The following is a 24,639-nucleotide window of genomic DNA, read 5'->3' as shown; positions in this document are numbered from 1 at the left end:
CTGCAGCCCCAGCGGGGCGGCCGCGCTTCTCCTCCCTCTGAGGAAAGGGACGGGGGGCGTTTAGGGGCGATTCTCCCCCCTCCGGGAGCTGCTGTTTGTTCAGCCGGTCGTGTTCTCGGCCGTGCGGGGGCAGGAAGCACAGGCGGCTCCTCCCTGCGCCCTCCTCCTCCGCCTCCTCCTCGCCCATGTCCATTCCAAGATGGCCGGTAAGTGGGGCCGGCGGGCGGGGGGCGCCTCACCCGGGGCACCGCCACGGCCCGGTCCGGCCGCCCTCGCCGCTGCCCCTCCGAAGCCAACCTCCCCGGTGTCTCTCTTTTTGTTTTCTGTTTGTAGGGATCCCTTTGTATTTTGTGGATTTGCAGGATGACTTAGATGATTGTGAGTAACTGTCGTTTTGTTTTTTTATTTTTCCGCTCGCTGCTTGGGCCCCGCTCCCACCCCAGGGTCTGGCCATCGCTCGCTTTTCGCTCTCCGCGTTTTCAATTCGCGACAGGAAGAGCTGGGGCTGTGCGGAGCCTCGCAGGGCGAGCTGAAGGCTCCTCCGTGGCTCTGGGGCAGCGCGGGGGCTGACAGGGCCCTTCCCTCGTCCTCCTCGGCTTTTCGGCCTCTCAGCCCTGACACTCGCAGCCGTGCCCGCCCGGGCGGCTCTGGGGGCCGGGAACCGCTCGGTGCCCGCCGGGGGCAGCCGCTGTCCTGCGGGGAAGGAGGGCCCGGGGCGAGAGGCCGCTGGCTGTGGGGGCAGCTGGGTGCCCGGGGTCTGTGCGAGCAGTGCCTTGGGCAGGGAACCTCAGGGAGAGAGAAATAGGCTCTGTCTGGCTGCCCCTGAGAGGATTAGCCCGGTGCTGCGGCCTCAGGGGACCGGGGGTTTTGTGGCTGCGAACGGGTGAAGCTTGAGGGGGCTTCGGGGGTGGTTTCAGGTACTGGGGGTTCTGCTGGGCACTCACCGCTGAGGTACAGGCGTTGTTGTGTGTGTGCCCTTCTGAAGCTGGGAATAAACGGAAATAAAAGCTTTTGTGCTCTAGTTGGCTGACATAAGCTAGTGGTTTTAAGTTAAGTACCATGTTCTCTGTGCTAGGCAAGGCAGCGCCAATTCAGCTGGTACAGTGCAGAGTTTTGTTAGGGGATTAGAGCTGAATGTGGCTCAGACAACTTGAAGGAGCTGTTGCTTAAGGAGATAAATCTGTAGCCGCTAATCATTGAAGTGGTGTTGCTTTGGGAACCAGCTAGGTGTGGGGGGCGGTTTCGTTGGCACTTGGGATGCTGGATTGACATTTCCATTAAAAAATGAAAACTGATGCTTGAATTTGGTTTTTGTGAGAGACTCGATTTGTTTACCACAGAAATGTTTGAGAGGGCATTTTACTGTGAGGGTGACAGAGCACTGTAACAGGTTGGTCAGAGATGTTGTGGAATGTCCTTCTCTGGAGATATATCCCCACCTGGGTGTCATCATGCACAGCGTGCTCCAGGTGATCCTGCTCAGCAGGGACTTGGACCAGGTGATCTTCAGAGGTCCCTTGCAACCTCAACCATTCTGTTATTGTGTAATAGTACATGAAAATGCACAACAGAAGGCTTTTGCTTCCCTGTCTACTGTGAACATTCAAAATTAGGAAGAAAATGATCTTGAGGAACAGCAGGAGAAACATGAGAGTGTAATGGAAGCTAAAGCCTTCCTTTGGAAGGATGTGCAGGGACACTGCCTCTGCAGGCAGGGGATCACCCTGTAGAATTTTGTTAGTTGCTGTTAACTGTTTTTGCTCTCAGTATGTCAGGTTTCAGCATTTCACTAGTAGGTAGCAGAAAAACAAATTTGTTTTTTTTTTAACTTCAGTAAGAATTTTTTTTTGAGATGAAATTAATGGTTAAGTGGTGAGAGCTTTTGTAAGACCTTTTGGTTCATTTTGTGTTCGTGTCTTTTTGCATATTGCAGAACATCTTTGATGTTTTCCTTAGAATTAAATTGTAACTGTGTGTATCTTAATGATTTTAAAGCCTTAATTAAAAAGCATTTTCCTACCTTAATGCTATCTATTTGGAAAGCTAGAAATCTAAAAAGTAAATCAAAATGTGCAAACCTTAGAGGATAATGCTTGAAATGCATGTTTTTAACGTGTAGGGATTTGAAATCATGATAACACTGGAGGAAGTTGCTTAAAAATGGGTACTGAAGGTTATTGCTTGCTGCAGTAAGTAAATGAAAGAAGTCTGTGTCAAGACCTTAAATGACAAAAAGCATGCATGTGTTGAACAGGATTTAAGTGACAAGGAAATTAGGAGATGCATTTCAATGTACTTAGGCTGATTTGAAGGCTGTTTTGCAGAGCTCAGCACATCAATCTCACCTGAGCTCCTCTAATCACAGGAGAGCTGCAACAGTTGTTGCAGTACCTTAAGACTTGAAAATTCTGAATTCTCTCTGCCCTAATTTTAAAAAAACACACAAAAATCCCCTTCATAGTGCTAACGAATGGTTAGCTCTTTGAATTGATTGTGTTTTTCTGAATTGCTCCCAGTTCCTTTTTTTTTTATCCATGTAATAAAACAAAGATAGTATTGAATTCTGTTTGCTCAGTGTAAAGCACAAACAGCAGAAATAAATGCAAATTTCCCATAATGTTTTATGGATCTTGGCCTTGAACTGGGGGTAGACATCAGTAGGAGTTAAGTGTTCATTCTCCGTTATTTTTCAGTCTTTGGCTGTTCTGTTTACTGTTGGTAAAGAATTTGTATGCTAAGTTGATGAATAAGTCTGATGCTTGTATGCAAAACTCTGGTTTGAGTCATGAAGTTAATTTATCTGAACCTTTTTAGTTTTTTTAAAAGTTTTGCCATAAGTAGTCATTAATAAGCATTTTACATGGGTCACTTGACATTTGTGTAGAAGGAATGATCATTTTTAGGATAAGCATGTAAATAAAGGGAAATATATTTGAAAGCATTATGCAAACCTTGTTTATGCTTTAAAAATAACCTTCGATTAAGTTCATGAATTTGGCAATGTGGTTAGAATTGGGGCGGTCTTCAATTTCTAATACAGTAGAGTTCAGGAAATCCTATCTAGTTTGAGATATTGTGCTAATCCAATGACTAGTCTCTCGCAAAGAGTTCATGGTGCATTTCAGGAAAAATACAGTCAAATAAGTAACTGGAACTGGATTTTTACTTTCTTAAGTTGATGAAATACTGTTATCCACAGTGAGGTTCAATTCCACTGAAACAGACAGCCGGGGGGATTCCATTGAATAGGGGGCAAAGCTATCATAAAATCTACCTAAATTAATTAACTACAGTTTGACATTTTGTTTTTGTAGGGTGGGAAAAATAATTAGCTCAAATATCTCCCTAATAGAATTAAGAATATGTATTTTAAAATTGGTTTTCCTTCTAAAAACAGTGGAAGAAAAAAAATTATCTAGTTGAGCTCATTAAGTTAATGCATAGTGAACCAGTATTTAATGTTTTTTATTGGAAAAAGTGGTTAGTGATACAGTGATGGTAGCTGGTGATGTTGTATTGCATAGTTAAATTCGGTAACGCTGTAGGTGGTTCTTGTAGGCTGTAAGCAGCTTTTGAGTCTAGGTCAAACTAAGGCATGGCAAATTCAAACTCAGCAGTCTTCAAATAGGTAGAATAGACTAGAATAGAGTTCAGTCAGAATGGACCTGCAGAGATCTTCAAGTCCAACTGCCTGGCCACTTCAGGGCTGACCAAAAGTTCTTGTTTATAGACGGACAAATTGCAAGCTTGTTTGATACCATTGGAGGGAAAATACTGAATGCATGGTTCATCTCTGAAGGAGTATTAGATACATTAGATGTACAAGTTCAACATATTTCTGTAATATATTTTCTAGTGTTCTGTATTTTAAAACTTGTAAGTACCTGTAGCTTCTTGTTTTATGGAAGAAAAATTCTTGAGAGAAGGCAAAATGGATTCTTCCATGATTGTTCCTAACTTATGTGCACTGAGTCTGTGTGGAAAAAATTTCAGGTATTTAACTCTCTTCATCCTCAGCATAAGTAGTTTGCTCTGTGTTCCCTCAAGTCCTAGAAGCACTAATGCGTGCTTAGCTAATGTAAATGAATAATAAAACTACTCAGGTAGTGAAGTAAAGAATGTTTATCATGTTTAGAAAATTAGTCCTTGGTGTATTGTTGTAGCCAGATTTATAATTGAGATTTACTTCATTGTTTTTTGACCTGGTAGGAATTCTTCTGAAATATTTGAAGGGACTAATAGTAAAGTGAAATGAGCTCATTTTTAACGAGTGGGCAATAGTGTGGTTAATGGCAAGTGTATTGATTTTTTTTTTAAGCCTTAATCTTTGTACAAGAGGTGGCTAGCCTCAAAAATTAGCTAGCATAAGAGTGTCCAATCTATGTGCATTTCAAAAATATATATTGTAACTGCACAGGCATAAGGATGGTCAGAGTTAGGTTTTGGAGGTGGAGAGAGTGTTGCAACGTCCAAAAAGAAATCCACAATCTTACAGTCTGGCTTCCTGCGAGCTTTTGGTGCTACAGTGGGTTACTTCTGGAGCAGGAAGCACTGGGTGCTGCCTCTTCGGGTGCTGTGCTTAGTGGGAGAGTTAGCCCTGGGACAGGTGGATAGATGATCCTTACTAGGGCAGTGTAATCTAAGTTACCTACACTTGTGCAAATAAACGTTTCGAACCTGACAACTTGAAAAGTATATAAAAAAACAGCCTTTAGAAATGATAATGACCAATTGAATGGAAATAAGGGTGTCATAAGAATCCACAGTCATTTTAAGAAAACCACAAGTAACTAGCGTATGTTGCTAATCACATAGCTGTGGAGTCACATATCTATGTAAACATTTTCAACAACAACACAAAGTCTAATCTGCCAGTTTTCTTCTGTTTGAATCCTGTTGAATTTATTGACTGGAGCTCACTGTCTGCAAGAGCGCAGAATTACTGTCTTTTAATTCAAGTAGGTTCCCTGGAAACTGTGTTTTCATAAATGTAGTCTGCTTCTTTTTTTTTTTTCCTCCTGAGACCCCCAGGTATAACCTTTTGTCTCAAGTATGTTCAGATGTAGTTTCTTTTTTAAGCACTGTATTTCTGTGGAGGATGTTTTGGCTTCAGTTTGTGTCTGATACTAGGAAACCATGTTTCAGTTGTCTTCATCTCAGGTCTGTAATTTGTCCCAGTAGCTTTTGCTTTCTTTTGTATTGAGGACTGCAGAATAATACATGTGCTGATAAATATTTCTTTGTTAAGGTAATAAGTAACTTCTGCGAGTTTGGAAAACAGTGTCTTCTAGAGATTCAGTCTATTTAAGGATAGAAAGCAAAAACAAAGTATTAAATAATGGGAAATCAATTACAGACATATGAAATCAGATTCTCTTGTAGGGAAAAAAGCTGAGGCTTGGTACCTCTTGGTAATAGAGTATTTTTATATAAAAATGAATTTATAATGGATATTAACACAGTTCATCATGCAGGTCTCAGATTAAGGAGTTCTTCAGAGAAGTGTTGATGATATAAAACTGTAGATAGAGTAAGAGGATAGAGTTGAAACTTAATTATTCTGATTAAGGTACTGCCACTTCAATCCTGAAGAAACCGTTGTATCAGAGACCTTGTAATTACATGCAGACACCATTTAACCCACTGGCAATTTCAGAGTGTATTATGAAATAATGAAGACTTGTCTTTAAGATGTGCAAAACCTTTGTAGTGATTGGGCTGGCACATTGAGCAGGACTGTAAGTTTATTTACCCAGAACACTGAAGATGGGGATGCGCAGCTCTTCACACGCACACTTGCTGATCTTCTGAGTGCGTCAAAGGGAAAGGGTATTTCTGTTCTTCCCATTTTACAAACAGAGGAAACGGATGCTATAAATGAAACAAGATTTGGTTTGCTCATTTGTTTAGCCAAAGCTCTGCTGGTTTCTAATATGGAAGCACCGTGTAACTTCCCCTCCCTGAGGACAAGAGGGTTCTGCCTGTAGAGCCGTGGCTTGGAGTGCCTGGGCTTCATTCCTACAGGCAGAGTTCTTACAGCCCGTTTGGCTTGTCATTGTGCTTGCAGATTACTGCCAGTTTTGTGCTTTCTTTACCAATTCAAATACCTAATATCGTGTCCGGCCAAGTCAGAAACTGGCTTGTTTTCTGCAGTGGCTGTCACTCTTAGCACATTTGCTGGCCTGAGAGAGACTATTTCTCACATATGAGAAGCTGTGTGGCACCATTTGTACTTACGGAAGATCACGGGTGTTGTGTGATTTGTGTGAGCAAAGCGCACATTATTCAAAGTGTGCTTTGTTGGGAAAGTTGTACACCCAGAGGAGAAGTGTCAGCTACTCCAGTGCAAATTTTTCCTGCAGTTTTAGTTACTGTGTGTGTTCCTGTATCTGTTGCAGAAATGAGAGATTTTTGTCTGGAAGATTGAGTTGCAGACAGGTTTCTTCAATGCCTTTGCTTTAAGAAATGAGCACAGGAAATAATTTGACAGCAAAGTTATATTTCCTATCCCCCTCACAGCCTTATTTTTTTTGCCTGGAATCTATAATCAAGTGTGTGTTACTGGATTCAGTGCCTGTAAGATTTTGGTGGTGTGGGGTTGGTATAGTAATAGTTAAATACTTAAAATACTTAAAATAGTTAAAATTTTACAAATAGAAAAAAGGTTTAGAAAACAGTGGTTTTATTTGGGAAACTCAGCAGTTAAGAACATCTGCAGTAGAACGCACCCAGTATGTCCACAGATAAAGTTGTTTTTTTCTCCAAAGCCACTTGTGTGGTTTGAATGTTTGGGACCCTGTAGTTGCAGTGAGGAAAAAATGTGCCTTGGTAACTTTGAAACAGACACAAGTTTGCTGTTTTAAAGCAATATGCTTTTGCATTTTCTATCACTGAAAATTCCAGTTTCTTTTAATGGGACTGATTTTTCCTTTTGAATTTGTCTGTCAGTTTGTGGCATGCAATTCTGTCAGCTGAACTCTCTTTAATTTTATAGTGTGGTTAGTTCATTCAAATTGCAAAGTAAAATGTATTAGAAGCCAAGGATATTGTGACAGCTGAAACAGTTTCATTTCACTGTTACATTTCAGTTACATTTCAAGGCTTGAATTTACTGGTCTATATGCAAGTGTTGCCCTTGAGTTCATTGGGTATAACTAAAGATTTTTTCTGTAAGCAGTTTTCAGTGGTATATAAATAGTTTTGCTTTGAAGAATAGCTCTAAAAATAGGTAAAGGTATTGGTATATTTTATATTCCAGCATCTCTTGCTGACTCTTGGGTGATTTTTCTTTTCTTTTGTTTCTCTTCTTGTCTTTCAAGTTGGATTTGAAGATTATGGACCAGACTGTGATAGCATGAGGATAACAGCATTCTTGGACATTCCAGGACAGGATAATTTGACTCCACTGGCTCGTCTAGAAAAATATGCCTTCAGTGATAACGTATTTAACAGGTAAGGTTACAACAATCACACCTGATGGCGATACGAGTTTTACAGCATGGTGGGTCTGGGGGCATTGCTGCTACTTTCATTATTTTGCTAAATGCAAAATTTGTTTGAATAACCGTTATGTAAAATTTCCATTAATAAGTTTTCTTTCTTGTACGTCTAATATCTCCGGACTCAGTCTTCGTTTTTTTGGGGATGTGGCAAAATTGTATAGCTAGTATGACTGAATATTTAGAGAAGAGCTTGATGTGTGTTTTTTTTGTGTCCATTTCCATTTATTAAGTTCCTCCTGCATCCCACCTTTGTCGTTGACAAGATATCAAGGCAGTTAATCTGTTGTTCTTCCACAGGCAAATTATTGCCAGAGGTCTTTTGGATGTCTTTCGAGATTTCAGTAACAATGAGGAAGACTTCCTGACTGTAATGGAAATAGTAGTCAGACTCTCTGAAGATGCAGGTTTGAATGCATTTATTTTAATTCTTCTAACTCTGGACTGTGGTGATACATGTAAGGGTATTTTATTTGTGTTTACTTTATGAACTGGCAATCTTAGTGGTGATATTTCCTTATGTTTCGAGTCTTTTCATCTTTTTCTATTGTGAAAGCTTTAAAGCAAAACAAAATCCTAGCTTTTTCTTAATGTAATTTTTTTAAAAAAATTCAGTTTAGTAATGTAGCTTTTACTTCCGTTTCCTTGGTAGAGCCAACTGTACGTACAGAGCTGATGGAACAAATACCTCCAATTGCCATTTTTCTGCAAGAAAGTCGACCAAAATTCCCAACAGCATTTTTTGAATACCTTATGCCCATAGTAGTGAGGTATCTCACAGATGTTAACAATCAGGTAGGTAAAACAGACTGTGGGAGTTGAATAGTTGGAAAACTTGCTGTGGTTTGAACTAGAGATATGAGGAACAGAGAATAAATTTCCCGTTAATTGATACCTAGTTATTACATATTTATTGTCTCATGTATTATTTGTATGTATTGATTTGAGCACACTTTGCTAGGGAGGTCTGAATATACATATTTTTACCCTAGTGGATAATGGGAAACTTGTAGGATTTTCCTAATGACATGCTGACACAGTCTGTTATTGGAGTTGTAACTTACAGGTCCTGACTTCTACTTCATATTTCGGCTTCTCCTCAGGATTTGATTAAAGGGCATCTAACAATTACATTAAAATTTACTGTTTATTACTAATTCCTTTTATTGTTAAAGCTGAGGGTTTTTTCTATTTTTTAACTTGTACCTCTGTGTTCAACGAAGACATGCTTTCTGTAGTTCTCGTGTCACTAAATGATGTTTTTACAGCGATAGACTTTTGTTCTGTTCATTCTTATTACTAGGTCAGAAAGGCAGGTCAAGAAGCACTGCTCATACTGCTGGAACAAGATCTTGTTGCTCAGAGTGACATTGAAAACAAGGTGTGTCCAATTTTGTTGGACCTCTCTGCTCCTGACAGTGATGATGAGTACAAGGTGGAAGCTGTGAATGTAAGTGAATTCAAAAAACTCAATTTGAAAGAAAGCTCGTATCTTTACTTTTTAGGCTTTTTATTGCTTTTGTTCTCTATTTTTTAGCAGTGCTATTACAAAGCTCTCTTAGAATATATTTATAACAACTTTGTGCAAGACTTAAATAAGCGTAAGAAAGAGGAAATAAAAATTGTACTTGCATTTGTATTGCTTGAGAACTTTACATGAATCATGGAAACTAAACTTTCTATACCAGTATTTCAGTTCCAGTATGTGTTACTAACTAACCTTAATTATGGAATTAAGGTGTTAATTCTTAAAAGTTCTGAGTATGGGACCTTGTCTTCCTTGTACAAAAATACTACTGTATGTATGCCACGCTGTAAAGTCATATTGAAAATGAATTTATTAATAAAAGTCAATTCACTGTCTTTTTAATCCAGATAAATAATGTAAAGAAATATTATGTTCAGGAATGGCAGTACAGAATGGTTTTAAATACAGTATGGAATGATTTTAAATAAAAACTACAGTTGTGCTTTGCATAAACAAGTGTACAAAAATATAAATAATCTAGAGTACTGAAATCTATTTGATGGTAGTTCCTTTCTTGCTCTCAGAAGAAATTTCTAAGAGGAGGTTTGGACCACGCTTATAAGTTGTATAATTTTCTTGTCCTTCCTCATATCCCCTTCTTAATTTTAGATAATCTGTAAAATGGCTTCTATGTTGAGCAGAACAACAGTTGAGCACATGCTGCTTCCTCGTTTTTGTGAACTTTGCAGTGATGGGAAATTGTTTCAAGTCCGAAAGGTTGGTGTGTTTTCAACCCTGAAACGCTTCAAAGGAATTTGTATGTACACAGCTATTCAAATGCCTTCTTGAGGAATTTAATCATGGCTTTCACTGATGAAGTTGAAAGGGTCTGGAAGAATAGTTTTAATTTATTGGCGTGGCTTATAGATTCTGTATTTCATTAAAGAACTAGGTAACAGTCCTTGGGAAATAGCAGGTTTTGCACCATTTAATAGTATTTCACAACCTATTTTTAAGCCACAGTATTTGGTTCTATGATGCAAACAAATTACCTGCTCTGCTATCTTATTTCAAAACCAGAAATTCAAAAATAGGTATTAGACATTCTTCCTTTTTTAAAACCTGTTGTTCAAAGGAGAAATCTCAGAAGTGTAAGATTCCTTTTAAGTCATGGTCAAGTACAAAGGGAAACTTGTAGCATAAGAAATCTTAAAATAGTTCAGTAGACTTAAGGGTCATGCTGAGCTTCAGCTTGGTCCTTAACATAAGCTGGTGATGTTGGAATTTGACCTGTGTTATAGCATTATAATTCTGTTTTATATTAAATCATACTTTAACACAGGCACGTGTTAATTCATTTCAGATTTCAGCTGTGTTTTTTTTTGCAACATGGGAATGGGCCTTCTGCATTAATTACAGAATTTGAATATAATGCACTGTAAATGGGACTAACTTGAGACGTTGATTAAACTTTGCTTCAGCAAAGTGCTTAAGCCAGCTTCAGCTATAGCAAAGATAACTCTGTCTGTACACCTAAGTCCTGACCCTCATATCATATTTTAATCTGTTTTGTTTTGACAGCTGCTGTTCAAAGTCATTAAGACTTCCAAGTAGGCTTATTAGTCCTTTTTAGTTATTACTGAAGTAGATGACTCTCTTCATAATGCAGAAGCCTTTTCTACTATTGATTTCAAAGGCATATGGTTTATGGAAGCCTGCTCTAATGAGTATTTGTTCAGGATGAGTTAAGGTTACAGGATGTAGTTACGTGGCTGAAATTTGAATAGTCAAATGTGCATTTATTACAGGGGTTAAATAATGCATGGTGAAGTTGATGATAAACCTAATGCATTCGAAAGTGTGTTAGCCAGAATGTTATTCATGACTTTTTCTATTTCTTAGATTTGTGCAGCTAATTTTGGTGACATTTGTAATGCAGTTGGGCAAGAAGCCACAGAAAGACTTCTGGTAGGTAAAAAATCAAAATCCATTTACAAGACATTATTAAATCTTTTGAACTGATAAATACATAATTCTTCTGTTGTCTTCTCTGTGAAATAATCTGTTTATGTAATTTTTTGAAATGGCTTTATCTAAGGCTTTGAATGTGCTTATATGGCAAAACTGGGATTGAATAGAAATGGAGAATTCTTGTTATGCAAAGCATTTGTAAAATGTAATTGATGGTTCATATGCATACTTTAGAATTACTGACTTTCTCTTTTCCTTGAACTAGATGATCAAATCACAATTTCAGGAAAAATAAGCCATCAATAATACTATTTTTTCCTAGTGTATGTAGCTATACATGAAATCCCATTGAAGGAGAGATATATTTTTCCAGTTTCTTCAGTTAATACATTTTTTTTAATCTGTCCCTATTTTATTCTCTTCTTCACTCTTTATTCTGAGTTCTCATTGTCTCCAGTTTCCAAACAAATACCTTGATAGTAAGTTGCTGCAGCCTTTGCTTAGTTTTTAATTAGTCTTGGTTTTGTTTATTTTTGGCAGATTCCCAAGTTCTTTGAACTTTGTTCTGATAGTGTTTGGGGAATGAGAAAAGCTTGTGCTGAATGCTTTATGGCAGTGTCCTATACTACATCCCCAGAAGTCCGCAGAAGCAAACTATCCCCACTCTTCATCAGTCTTATTAGTGACACTTGTAGATGGGTAAGCAACTCACTCTATAATTGATGTCTTCCCAGGCAGACATGATAATGGACAAGGTGGCTTTTTTTTGCTGCGATTAGATTCTTATCTAATAAAAGCTAATCTTACCTAAAGAGATGATACCTTGTTTTTCTTTTCTTCTGTTACTTAGAATTCCTATCAATGTTTTTTGTAAGTGTATTGTTCTTCTGAGAGTATGTTGCTTGTGTTAAAGATACTAGCTGAAGTATGTAACGATGTCCTTCAAATTTGTACTTAAAAAAAAAAAAAAATCCATGTTTGTTAATATGCTGATACCCTTTGTGTAGGTGTCACTTATTCATAATTGGTAAAACTTGGCATTAAATGAAGCTAGTACAGTAACAAACAACTTGGGACCAAACTTTATTTTTCAGTATTAATTCTGTGGGAGTTGCATGAATCCTGAATGTTGTCTTTTTACTGTCCCAGGTTCGTCAGGCAGCTTTTCAGTCTCTTGGCCCCTTTATTTCTACTTTTGCAAACCCTTCAAGTGCTGGTCTTTACATTCGAGAAGATGGGACACTGAGTATCCGACCGTCAACACAAGATGTAAATTCCAATTCCTGTCAACCAAGCAACAATATAACTTTAATTGCCTCTAGTACAAATGCTGCATCATCCAGGTAAAATCATAGGAAAGATGTGGTATAGTGGAAGGGAGAAGCAAGAAGGTAATTCCTGTAGTTGCTGCTTAGGGCTACAAATCTTAAGAAAATAGTTCCAGAAAAGGTATGAAAGGTGAGGTCGTGCATGTATGTCTATTTGAGTGTAGCCATGTTATTGAAGTGAAATTGACTTTGACGGCTTGACAGGAAGATAAAGGGAAAACTGTAGAAGTGTAGTGCTAACGTCTTTCTGTGTAGAAAGTAAGCTTCTGTAGTTGATGCTACCTTTTATGAAGTATTTTACTGAAAAAGTATTGTTAGAGATACTTTATATGGGTAATTATGTGTATCTGTTATCAGTTCGGAACAACCAATGGAAATCAAGTCAGAGTCATCGACTGAGGAGACTTCAGCTGAAGTGAATACGCCGCTCTCAGTTGAGAACCTGAATAAAGACACGTGGGAAGCAAGTTCAGATTGTTGTACAAATCCTGGAGAAGATCTGTCTAGGTTGTCTCAGGATGACAAAGTTGTTGCTGGTGTGGTTGAAGTCTCTAAGGACAGCAATTTTCCAGGAACGAACTCAAGGCTACGGTCTGCTGAGGATGTGTTTAATACTTTTCTATACTGGCGCCCTCCTCTGCCTGATATAAGTCAGGACCTGGAGTTGCTTCAGTTCAAGACTGAGAAGCACAAAGACAACTGCTCTGTGCCATGTAATAACTGTGTTGCTAGTAGTGAAATAAAAAAAGTTCTAGAAAGCTTACAGGAGCACATAGATGATCCAGATGTTCAAGGTGAGACTGTTACAATAAAATAACATTCTCTCCCAGAAAGCTTTCTCCTGGCTTTTATAAAAAACCTTGTCTGTATTTTAAATGGTTTGGTACTCATAAGGTGTTAGGACTCACCTGACAAGCCTGTCATACATAGTCAACTGTTTCTCATTCCACTAAGTCTCGAGTATTCTAGTAAATTATCAGTTTTCATCTGCCTGTTTATTCATTCCTTTTTTCTGCATGCAACTGGAGCAATATTTGGCTTCCTTGCTATGCTGTGAGCAGTGTCAGAGTGGCGGTATAGCATATCTAGATGGTAAGCTAGAAAGGCACCAGGACAAATTTTCATGTCTGAGAATGGAAAGGAGTAGAATGAAAGGGGAAGACCTAGAGGTGAAAAATTAAAAATTAAAGTCATGAAAGAAAGCAGAAATTGAAGTGAATGAATGAAAAAAGGAAAAAAGTGCAAATTAGTTTTGGAAAGAAAAGGGAGAGAGTAAAGGCAAGAAGAAAAGAGCAAAAGTGTATTGTGTTCAATTAAAGCAAATGGCAAGATGTTAGCTTGACAGCTATGCAGTGGGAAAATGAATGGTTTGGAGAGACATGGGAGAAAGCAAGAACGTGTCTGTACATCCCCTTTTCATTGTGACTTTAGTTGAACAGTCATGCTTCAATTCTCAGAATAAGGAGATGCGGTTATTAATTTTTGTTTCCCTTCTGCTCTGACAGCCAGAACAGTTTTAAAACAACAAAAGAACCGATAACAGGCATATTTATAAATTCTCCTATCCCCTCATTTCCAAAGTATTCTGGTATTCTTCACCTTTAAATTATGCTCTAATGTCTCTATAGTCTTGAGACCATACTTTCTTTAGGCCTGTGGAGATATAACTACCTCAGTGTTTGCATTCTGACCTCTTAGTAACTTCATGTTCTTAGCAGCAAAGTTTCTCCGAAGTTTATTGGTGATGTAGTGGTAAACCCAACCTCTAGTGTTCTATCCACTTCTGCAGAACAGTTCAGAGGTGGTTTTACTAACTCCCTCCTCTAGCTAGATTGTGGTTGGCTTTTTTTTGAGAAAGGCTTTAAATGCACATTATTGCCTTTTCCAGGTAGCTGAAGCAATTCAAGAATATTAATAAAGAATTTGCTTTAATATGTTTGACAATATAAAGAATGAGATGTGAGCCAGTGTACTGTGATACCTCGTGGGGGATTATCAGAAATATGTTTGTGGGAGAAATTGATAGAATGCTTCTGCTGAAAATGTTAATGTATCCATGTCATTGCTCTTAATTTATGTGAAAGTTTCATGGAAGAGTAATAGGCCTTTCTAACAGCAAATGTTTACTAATATGTTTTCGTGAAGCTTAGATTTCACTTCTTTTTATCCCTTCAGATTAAGTAACTGTAAGTTTAATGCTTTTAAGTGCAGAAAGGATACTAAATAGTCTCTTGCTTTATACAGCTCAGGTCCAAGTGTTGTCTGCTGCTCTAAGAGCTGCTCAGTTTGATTCTGTTGGGGACTGTGAGACCAAAAAAATGGAAGAGAGCAGTGGCAAACTTCAGAACAAGACCATTTCAGGTGAAACAGCTGTTTCAGATGCTACCCGCAACCAGCTGGAGGAAGACATCCTTTCATCCCCTGCATCCCAGGATGATATCAGCGATGAGTCTGCCCCCAGTATACTGAAAAGCACAGTAAGTGTGCATTGGGCTCCATGACTGAAACGAATTCTTACCAGCTGAAGTAATGCGTGTGTTCATGTAGTCCCTGACATAACTGACCTGCTTCTGATCTGAAGCCATTACTACATTGTAACTATCATATGCTACTCATTTTAAAAAAAACAAAATTATTGAGGGCTATTATGTCTGTTTGCACACAGACTGCTTAAGAGTTTTTTTTTTCAGTAGCCTTGTAGTAGTTTTCAGAGGAAACGTATCAAGTACAGTCTCACCTCTTCCTGCAATCAATCTAAAATTAGTCTTTTATCTTCAAGCAGGAGGCTGAATCAGGTGGTGATACCTACACAGTTCCTGGTTACTATTTCGTGACAGTAATGTACAGATAGGAGTAAAAAGAATCATTTGTGCAGTATTTAATGTTGCTGAAGCTAATTGTGAATGATTAAGAAAAAACTTTGACTACAAAGAAAAATTGCACATAAGACCTGTACAAATAGTATTAAAAAAAAAACAAAAAACAAACAAACAAACAAAAATTTGTGATCTTTCAGACTTTCTGTGATTTTGGTCTTTTAAACCTTTTGAGTTTTTTCAAAGGTTTCTGTTGATACTTATTTGGGGAGAGGTTTGTGCTTCGTGATTTGATAGGCTTGGAGCTTCCAGTGGTATTTTCCAAAATAAGTGATGCTTTTATCATGATATTGACTTGGAGTAACTGCTCAGCTGCCTTGTTTAATAGTTAAATTCATGCCAAGAATAAAAACTATCTAAGAGTATAATAAAAGTTACCACACAAAATCCGAATAAGTTTATTGCATTGAATTCTGTTCTAGAAGCAAATCTCTGATCTTAATAGTGTTTGTCTTTAGTGTACAGCTGTTGTCTTTTTTGCACTTGTATAAGCACACTGAATAAGGCTTTGCCTGTACAAGGCTTTGTCTCTAAAAGGCTATTTTGTATTCGAATTGCATTGTTCTTACTGTGATGCTTTGAAATAATTGCAAACACTGCTAAGTCTAACTCATTTCACTACCTAGTATGTCCTTTTACAGGATTCAGGGGAACAACACAGAGGAACCAGTGTATTTTTAAAGAAAGAGCAAGAAAATAATCCACCGTTTGAAGATGACAAGTCAAAGTTACAGGTGATTAAAATAGCATCTAACTGCTTTAGTGGAGTAATAGATACAGTTCATCTCATCCTTAATACAGCAATAGGTTTTGCAGTTGATCAGTTACAGAAGGTGAAGAAATGCTCTGGGCATTTAAAGAGAACTATTTTAAATCAGAAAATTAGAAAAGTTATGTTTCTGGTAAACAAGCCTACCTGTTGTCTTTTTGGTGCTTTAGAGGCAATTCATGCAGCAGACGTTAGGAGCTGATGATACTGCTTTGTCATTGGATTTATTGTTTGTCTATAGCAAAGAATAAATTTTCAGTTTGATTTGACGTAGTCTGTTCATGAAGTATTATTTACTGTTCATTGCTGACAGCTCTATCCTAATGGGAGGATAAATAACTACTAATTTGCAGTTTGTAAAGCAAACCCACAAAATGGGTGTCTTGCCACTGTTTTTATTTTGCTCCCAGCTGGTTGGTAGGAAGAGAATACTGCAGCTCAACAGGTGTATTTTCTTATTGATCCTAAATTAATGGCAATGTGTGTTGCTGATGTGCTCTCTCTGTAGGATATCATACCTCAACCTTTACTAGACCAGTACTTGTCAATGACTGACCCTGCTCGAGCCCAGACTGTTGATACTGAAATAGCCAAACACTGTGCATATAGTCTTCCTGGGGTGGCCTTAACGCTGGGCAGGCAGAACTGGCACTGCCTGAAAGATACATATGAGACGCTGGCCTCAGATGTACAGGTAAAAAAGAAAAAAAGATGGGGGAAGGGGGGCAAACCACCACCAACAAAACCCCCAAACCAACAATAAAAAAATCTTACAGCTTTCTAATGATAAACCAGAATTGAGATTTTTTAGCTTTTGTTCAGTTTACTTCACTGAAGTTATAACATCATATTCTTCTTTGTAAGGGATTTAAATGTAGAGTAAGAATTTAAAATTCAAGATTTAAATCAGACTTCATAAATGTAATCAACATTTTCTGCTTCTGTGTGGCTTGCTCCATTTCTTCTGCTCTCTCAATCCCTCACATGGGTGGCGTTTAAAAGCCGTGAGTTTTTCCACTTACGGTACCTAATCTGTATCCCTTCTTAAACTGTTTGCAGTGGAAGGTACGCCGGACGCTAGCTTTCTCTATCCATGAACTAGCAGTTATTTTGGGGGATCAGCTGACAGCTGCTGATCTGGTGCCAATTTTCAATGGATTCTTGAAAGATCTAGATGAAGTGCGCATTGGTGTCCTTAAACATCTCTATGACTTCCTAAAGGTAGGAAAGTGTAATTTAATTTCTGAAGATAGTATCTTCAGAGTTTTGAGTTTGATCAGCTTTATGCTAGTAATGTTTTTCCTTTAGTTACTTCATGCAGACAAAAGGCGAGAGTATCTTTATCAACTTCAAGAATTTGTGGTGACTGATAACAGCAGGAACTGGAGGTTTCGTTATGAGCTGGCAGAGTACGTAATTTTCTTAATGTCTGATTTTCATGTATATCGCTGACTCAGAAATAGTTTTGTTCAGAAGTTAGTGCACCCTAATTCTGAGCTAAAAGATCACAACCATTCTTTATTAAGGAACTTAATTAGGGAACTTAGCTACTGGCATTTTTTTTAAAATGCAAACTGTGTTGTGATCAACCATGATAGCAACTTAAATGTCTGTCACATACCAAAATGGAGATCTGGTTTGCATGTAGCTTTTGAAATATGACAGTCTGATAGATACTATTCAGTGAGAGTTCAGGTTTTACTCAGTTCTGGACTGCATGTAAAATTAGGGAAATATATATACAGAGTTATTTTTCTATTACATATCTGCAGGATAGAAAAGTCTGTTCTTAAAAAATATTCGTTTGGCGTTTCCATATGGCTGGGTATATAATGGAGATAGTGACATCTCACAGTTCTTTTTCTGCAAGCCTCGTTGATATTTAAAGCACCCAAGGAATGTTTGTAGACGTAGTTTGCAGCTAAAATCTGACCTTCGTATTTATCTCGTCGCTTTGTTTGGGCTGTTGAGGATTTACTCTCCCTTTGTAGTTTGGCTCAACAAATTAAATCTTACTCTGGTGCAGTGCTGTTGTACAGCAGTCCTCTGACATCTAGTGGAGAATTCTGTAACTTTGTGTGGTTTGTTGGTGTGACTGAAATGAGTCCAATATGGTTTTGTAGATTTAAATAATTTTTAAAAATGTAGACTTGTACACCAAAGTAAATCTGTGGTTTTTTACTTTGAGGGAAGGTACACGATACTGGTCTGAAGTTACAGAGAAACATCTTGTACTTCTGTTTGTATTTTTTTTGTTATTTTGATGCAACAAATTTGATGCTTTGTTGATCTAGCTTGGATAAAAGTTTCTTGCATCTGTTGTATCTCTTTTAATATGTGTGCCCACCTTTGTAAAGAGAAGACCTAACCTCTCCAGGTGCTTCGTAGTAACCATGGCCTTTTCAAGGCTCCAAGTGATCCTTATTGACTTTTAACAGTTGGTTAGTGTTGCACTTGGTTGAGTTAATCACTTCTTTGTTTCAGGCAGCTGATCCTGATACTGGAACTCTACAATCCCAATGATGTCTATGACTACTTAAGACATATTGCACTGACTCTCTGCTCCGATAAAGTTTCAGAAGTTCGGTGGATCTCCTTCAAACTGGTAGGGGATTTAGTTCACTTACTGGAAGGACAGGAGGAATATTATTCTAGAGAGGGATATCTGAAACTGCTTATTTTTATAGCCTCGGGAGTTACTGTCTGTAGGCAGAAGTTACTGACCTTTTGAACTTGCTCGGTTTTGATACACGTGGTTAAAAAGTAAACTGTATAAAATACATTGAGTTGTCTGACTTCTGCATATCTTAAAGCCTTCCTCATTTGGCTGTATGTCAGTGACAAATGTTTTTAACTGGATAGAAACCAGGAAATAAGACTATTCAGAAGAACTTTCCCTGAATTCTACTTTTAGAAACAGACATCCAAAAAACACCAAAAAATCTGACCTTTCCTCAAAGTTTATTTAATCTATGGAGTTCACAATAATGCCATCATCCTGTAGATGAATGAGTAGAAAGATTCCTTGTTTGTGGAACTGTGGATAAAGGCATTATTTTAATGGTTGTTTTATTTTAGTGGTTTTTGTTTAACTTGAACACCTTCTTATGCTTTCTCTACAGAAGGCTTTTCTCCAAAATAAATGTAATAATTCATTAAATTCTTCAGGCAGAGCTGGTTATACTGTATATGTTTGTTGTGTCTTTGTAGGGTTCAAATACAGTGATGCCTTTTCCTGAAGGCTAAAATTTGAATCTCCTTTCTTCCTTTGCTTCACAGGTTGTAGCAATACTGCAGAAGTTCTATGCAAATAATGCAAGTGCACTGGGACTAAATTTCATTAATGAACTTGTAGTGCGGTTTCGTCACTGTTCCAAGTGGGTTGGAAGACAAGCTTTTGCCTTCATTTGTCAGGTTGGAGCGTTCTTTCTCTGTGGGTCTGCATACATTTAATTTGGAGCCAGTTTGAGAATTTTCAGTAATGTAGGCAAAACTGAAATTTGGACTCGAGAATTTTTTTAGTGATTCTGTGGGCAGGGCTGGTGTCAGCAGTAGCAAATGGCTATCCAGGTTTGAAGCCCTGGTCCATTTTGTGCTACGCCACCTGCTGTTACAGCTGATCCTTGTTCCCTTCTGGCATCCTAGTAGCCAAGTTAGGAAGTAAATATATAAACTTATAAAATGTGATAAACATTTTGAAATACCTATGTTGACATGCTGGGATAAGGGTTTACAAGATCCCTTTGAGCTGCCAGATGCCAGGAACTACTTTGTTTGCTTTATTTTCATGCCTCCCACCCGTCACACTTCAGCCCCCTACAAAGGTTTGCTCTAATAAGGATGGAGAAGAAAGGGAGGTGGGTTTAATAATGAAAGGCAAAAGAGTGATGACAGGCAAGAGAGCAGTATTTCCTAAAATATAGCTGAAATTAAGTTATCTGCCCTTGTTGGGTCATCTTCAGCACGCAAAATGCGTTTTTAGAATGTTTTTCAAAGGTTGTACTGCAATATAAGGTGTGTTTATTCAAATTTAAACTCTATCTTTTCTAAATGATCAGAAAAAATTAAGGACAAGATAGAAAGGAATGGCAAATACTGTAGTCTTAACATAAGTCTTGCTTTCTCATGTTCTGTCTTTATCCTCCTGTAGGCTGTGGTGGAAGAAGAATGTATGCCTGTTGACCAATTTGTTGAACACTTACTCCCCAGTCTTTTAAGTCTTGCTTCAGATCCTGTGCCAAACGTAAGGGTTCTGCTCGCCAAGGCTCTAAGGCAGACCTTATTGGAGAAAGGTGTGGTCATTAAGAACTAATGTCTTACAAATGCTGTCCTTCATCTGCCAGTGCAGTTCTTTATAAATTGGCTCACTTTACTAGTAAAAGCCTGTTTGGTTCTGCTTATACTGAAAACACAGTTGTATGTTGTAATCTGGGATACTGTATTTAAATTCAGATTGAGGGATCTAGATTTAGAAATGCATAATATAGTGGATGTTCTGTCTTAGAATAACTCTTCACCATCATCATCCCTGAAGGGCCTGAAACTGACATGGATAGTATGTGCGACGTAATAATGCTTCATCCACTAGAGGGCAGCCACATACCTGTTTATAGCAGGAAGTAATGCAATTACTGCATGTTGCTGCCTATGTTTATATTCGGTATCTGTAGTGCTTATGGCAAATAGATTTTTATTGGGAAATTTCAAGTATCACCTTAGATTGTATTGTTTTGTTTCAAAACTTTATTTAAGTCATCTTTGTGGTCCTTCAAATGAAATTTCACTCCTCTTTCTGCAAATTTTGGCTTTGTTGTTTTGTCTAAAGCTAACAATTGTAGTAGGAAATTGTAGCGGCGCACAAAATTACATTATTTCCTGTATTATAATTCCTTAGAAAACAAAACTCTGTCTTTTCGGAGTTAAAGTATGGAGAGTGTTTTGTGAAACGCTGTACAAAGGCAGCTTCCTGAGCTTGTTTTTCCTTGTTGGCATGTTTCCATTTAGGGCTTATCAAAAATAATTTATATTTATAAATACTTAAGTACCTTATAAGATGAGTAAAACGCAGCATATTTCTTTCTCTGACAGTTTCCTTAGCTTGCTGTAGCTTCTCTAAGAAGCTCATAAATTGGATGAGCTATCCCAGATGTTTTTGGCATCCTCTATATTTAGGCGCTGTGCATGCCCTATAGTTTTAAAAAAAAGTTTAATTTCTTCTTTTGGCTTTGATTAAAATTGTCTTTTTCTCACCTTATTCTAGCTTATTTTAAAAGTGTTGGCAATCCTCATCTAGAAGCTGCAGAGGAGACCATTCTAGCTCTGCAATCTGACAGAGATCAAGATGTGTCCTTCTTTGCTACCATAAAACTAAAACAAAACAACATGGACAATACTCCCATTGAAAAACAAAACTAATGTGTTCTTCTGCAATAGCCCCGGACGCCAAAATGGTTATTTGCACAACATTCATGGTTAGTATGAATAAGGTGAACAAATAAGAAAATCAAGTTTTTAGCACAAAGTGACAAAACAGCTAGAAAGGGCCAATTAAGAAATGCCATACTCTTTATTTCATGACCACCTTTCATCTACAGATGTTTCTACATTTGTCTGATATGCATGAGCAATTTATTTCTTTTCCTAAATGTGGGTGGTAACTCTGATCTTACCTGCAGTTCAGTATTGTATGTAAATTCTTACACGTACTCAGTGTTTCAGTGTAATTGAAATTTCTTTTTTAACAAAACAGTTCCTGTAGTAGTCTGCTATAAGCTTCTAATGTTTCTTAAAATCTTTTTTTGATTATAGCAAACTTACATACAGATATTTTCCTCATTTGTTATTGTAGCTTTTGTATCATTTCAAATATTGTGTTTTATTTTATCTGAAAGAAGTGTATGTATGTGAATAGCTCTTAAATTTCAACAAAAAAAGATGAAGAATTTAATTCTGTATCAGTAGGGAAAAAAGTTCAATCATTTCATTTTATAAAGTAGTTACTCTGCTAGAGCTAAGGCATGACTCGTTTTTACTTAACGTGATAATTTTCAAAGCACAGAGTTTGACATTCTTTGTATATTGTGACTTTTCTATTTTATTTCTAAACTATACTCCTACAGGTGTTAACACTGTCTGTTACCATTACTGCTGGTGCTGGTTAGTTGTAGATAGAGCATTAATTTTCCAAACTGAATATTACTCTTTCTGCTCTGGTGAAGTTCCCTTCAACTAAAGGATTCAGTTCCTTCAGCGTGTGCTATTCCTTTAGAAGGGTATTACAGTTTTACAGACTTAAGCTTTTTTACAGGTCTCTTTCATTCCTACTTCATTTGAAAAGCACCTTTTAACTGGTCCAACATTCAGATCCTCATCAGTCTGTTAATTTGTTTGTAAGACACAAAGGATATCTAAATTCTGGAGAAACTTCAAGTAATAAGTGTTCAGAAGGAAGGTGTTAATGCAGTTTATAACTTCTGTTGATTGTATGGTCAGGGTTGGGGCAGACAACAAATGGAGGCTATTGAGATCTATAAGCTTACATGGGACATGCCTTCTGTGTATTTAGATGGCTGTTTCAGAAGAAGGATGGAGTGAGTATGCAGGTAGAGCAAAATTCTGTTAATGAAATTTGAGGGCTTCAGACTATTTGCAAAATTACAAAAGTAATACATTTTGGTGGATCCTGTTTTCTGTCATGTCCCAAACCTATAGTTAGAATGGGGCTTGAAAAAAAATGGCTTTGTTACTCCCTTTGTATTTTGGATTGGTCCTTCGTCCTGTTCAAAAACTAATGATTACTAAAGAAATGTTTTTATGTAACGATAGTTACTTTCTCAGTGAACACAATTTATCATAAATAGGCCTGTGGAAATATTTCTTTCCCCTTATTTCACTGTTATTACTAGTGAGTAGTTCAAGTGGGTGAAGATTTTTGCAGAAATAACTTTTTTTTCTTCTTCTTTTGTTTTAAATCTGGCTTGTCTGTGATAGAGCAAGTAGGTTCCTCAGCTGGGCTCTGTACTTTCTGAGGGTTCAGTTATGCTGAAAAATTGAATGTTTGTCTAACTAGTCTTGTATTATAATGTACAGTATTTGTATTAAATTGTTTCCTTGTGAGCTCACAAAATGCTTTTGGAAGCTAAAGGCAGAAATGTACCACTGTTATCACTGCTCTTACAGTAAACAGTATGAACTCTGTAAATTCTGCAACATTCTACGTTTAATTTTTTACAATTTTTTATAATTTAAAATGGTTCTTCACTACAGACTTTTTATGATTGCAATTTCTTAACAAAAAGACCCCTCAAGTTAATTTTTTCTAGTTCTAATATCTTTTTCTAATGCTGGCATTATACTAGTATTTTCTAACAGTTCAAATTTTCTAAGGCCTTTCTGACAAGGTTTTACTTCTGTTTTTCTATTATCAGTTCATTAAATTTCTCAGCACTGATCAAATTTTTTAAGTGTGTGTGTATATGTAAGTATGTTTGAAATGTATATATACTAGATACTTTGAACATTAACCCAACCCAGGTTTCTGTTTGTCAGATAATCTTTTAATAATTACCTTTTCTTGCAATAATCCACTGGAAAACACAAGCTTTTGTATGATTTAGTGTGTTTGGTTAGTATTCATTAAGGATTTTTAATTAGAATATTTGTAAACAATAAGCCACCAGCTATAGAAGTTCACAAAAAGGCTAAACAAAATTGTTTGTTTTTAACAACATTTGGTACCTCTCTAGCTCCAGAAATCATGTCCATTTCAAATGATAAGATTTCAGTAGAGCATTTAAAAACTTGTTTAAACTCTACAGTTGCATGCACTAATGGAGGGCACCATAGTTTTGGGGTATGTCGTTTGGTTTTTTTTTCTAGGCAATGTGCAGGTCTGTTAAAAACAGGTTTAACCTTTACCAGGTTTGCCTTTTTGTTTTAATTTTATACTAGAAGTGATTTCAGCATGACTAAAGACCGCACTTTACGTCTTGTAATAGACAAATGTATGCAATGATGAGTAAAGCTGTGTGTTAACATACAATTCTCTGGGTTGTTTAAATTATGCAAAAATATGTATTTTAAAAGCCAGATGGAGCAAAGTTAGGTAGCTGATCCACTCTCACAAAAGCAGTAAGAATATCACTTCAAAGCATTTCTAGCTAAGGAACATGAGAATAACGTTAGTGGGTGCAATATTGCTTGAATGCTATAGGGAATTATCAAGCACTTGTAATCCAAAGCATGTTAGTCATGTTGCTTAGAACTCGAATTCACTGGTATCTTATGTATGATGTACACTTGGCATCTGTGAGGATGCTGCCCTAGTGGCAGTTGTGACTGTACACAGTGTTGTTTAGAACCCAATTAAATGAGGACGCTCTGGAAGTGTCATTCATTTGTCAGAATAGAGAATCTATGTAACTTTCTATTTGTATTTATCTCAATAAATTCTGTGACTGTTTTATAAATCAACGTGTAGTAACTTGCTTTTGTTACAAGTGGGGTGTGAACGTGTTCTTTTGGTTAGTGAAGCTTCTCCCTAGCAAAAATACACTGGTTTCTTACACCAGGGTTGAGTGTGGAATCCATCATACTGATGATGGGAGGGAGAGGGTGGATGAGGGAATGAGTAATCAACACCTGGCTGGTTGGTTTTTCCTTTCATATCGGAGTCTTCTGTTTCTTCTGCTGCTGCAGTTGTCCTTTTGTTCCTTTCAGACGTTGACTG

The 24,639-nt window shown here is 37.4% G+C and overlaps 1 protein-coding gene across 2 annotated transcripts; it reads left to right on the top strand.

The window, feature by feature from the left end:
* Positions 1-24: 24 nt before the first annotated feature.
* Positions 25-24,375, top strand: LOC121079071 (serine/threonine-protein phosphatase 4 regulatory subunit 1-like). 2 transcript variants are annotated; one of them, XM_040575928.1, is made up of 20 exons: positions 25-206; positions 334-378; positions 7,320-7,452; positions 7,800-7,906; positions 8,152-8,294; positions 8,803-8,949; positions 9,637-9,744; positions 10,870-10,935; positions 11,479-11,637; positions 12,088-12,281; positions 12,624-13,060; positions 14,511-14,743; positions 15,784-15,876; positions 16,420-16,605; positions 16,971-17,132; positions 17,220-17,320; positions 18,396-18,516; positions 19,191-19,325; positions 20,062-20,203; positions 21,172-24,375. In XM_040575928.1, exons 1-20 carry the CDS (start codon positions 200-202, stop codon positions 21,324-21,326), a joined length of 2,874 nt encoding a protein of 957 aa, XP_040431862.1. In that variant the 5' UTR covers positions 25-199; the 3' UTR covers positions 21,327-24,375. The 2 variants fall into 2 exon arrangements, with proteins under 2 accessions (XP_040431862.1, XP_040431863.1); XM_040575929.1 differs by lacking the exon at positions 334-378 and having other exon boundaries at positions 74-206.
* The last annotated feature ends 264 nt before the right edge of the window (positions 24,376-24,639 follow it).

Source organism: Cygnus olor, chromosome 16 (genome assembly GCF_009769625.2).
Source record: "Cygnus olor isolate bCygOlo1 chromosome 16, bCygOlo1.pri.v2, whole genome shotgun sequence".
NCBI lineage: Eukaryota > Metazoa > Chordata > Aves > Anseriformes > Anatidae > Cygnus > Cygnus olor.
This window is presented reverse-complemented; position numbering and strand designations above follow the sequence as displayed.

Bases quoted from the DNA above. Each gene is read 5' to 3' on its own strand.
- LOC121079071 (XM_040575928.1), top strand. The intron at 14,744-15,783 runs GTAAGTGTGCAT...GTCCTTTTACAG, and splicing joins CCAGTATACTGAAAAGCACA to GATTCAGGGGAACAACACAG. The intron at 19,326-20,061 runs GTTGGAGCGTTC...ATCCTCCTGTAG, and splicing joins CTTTTGCCTTCATTTGTCAG to GCTGTGGTGGAAGAAGAATG.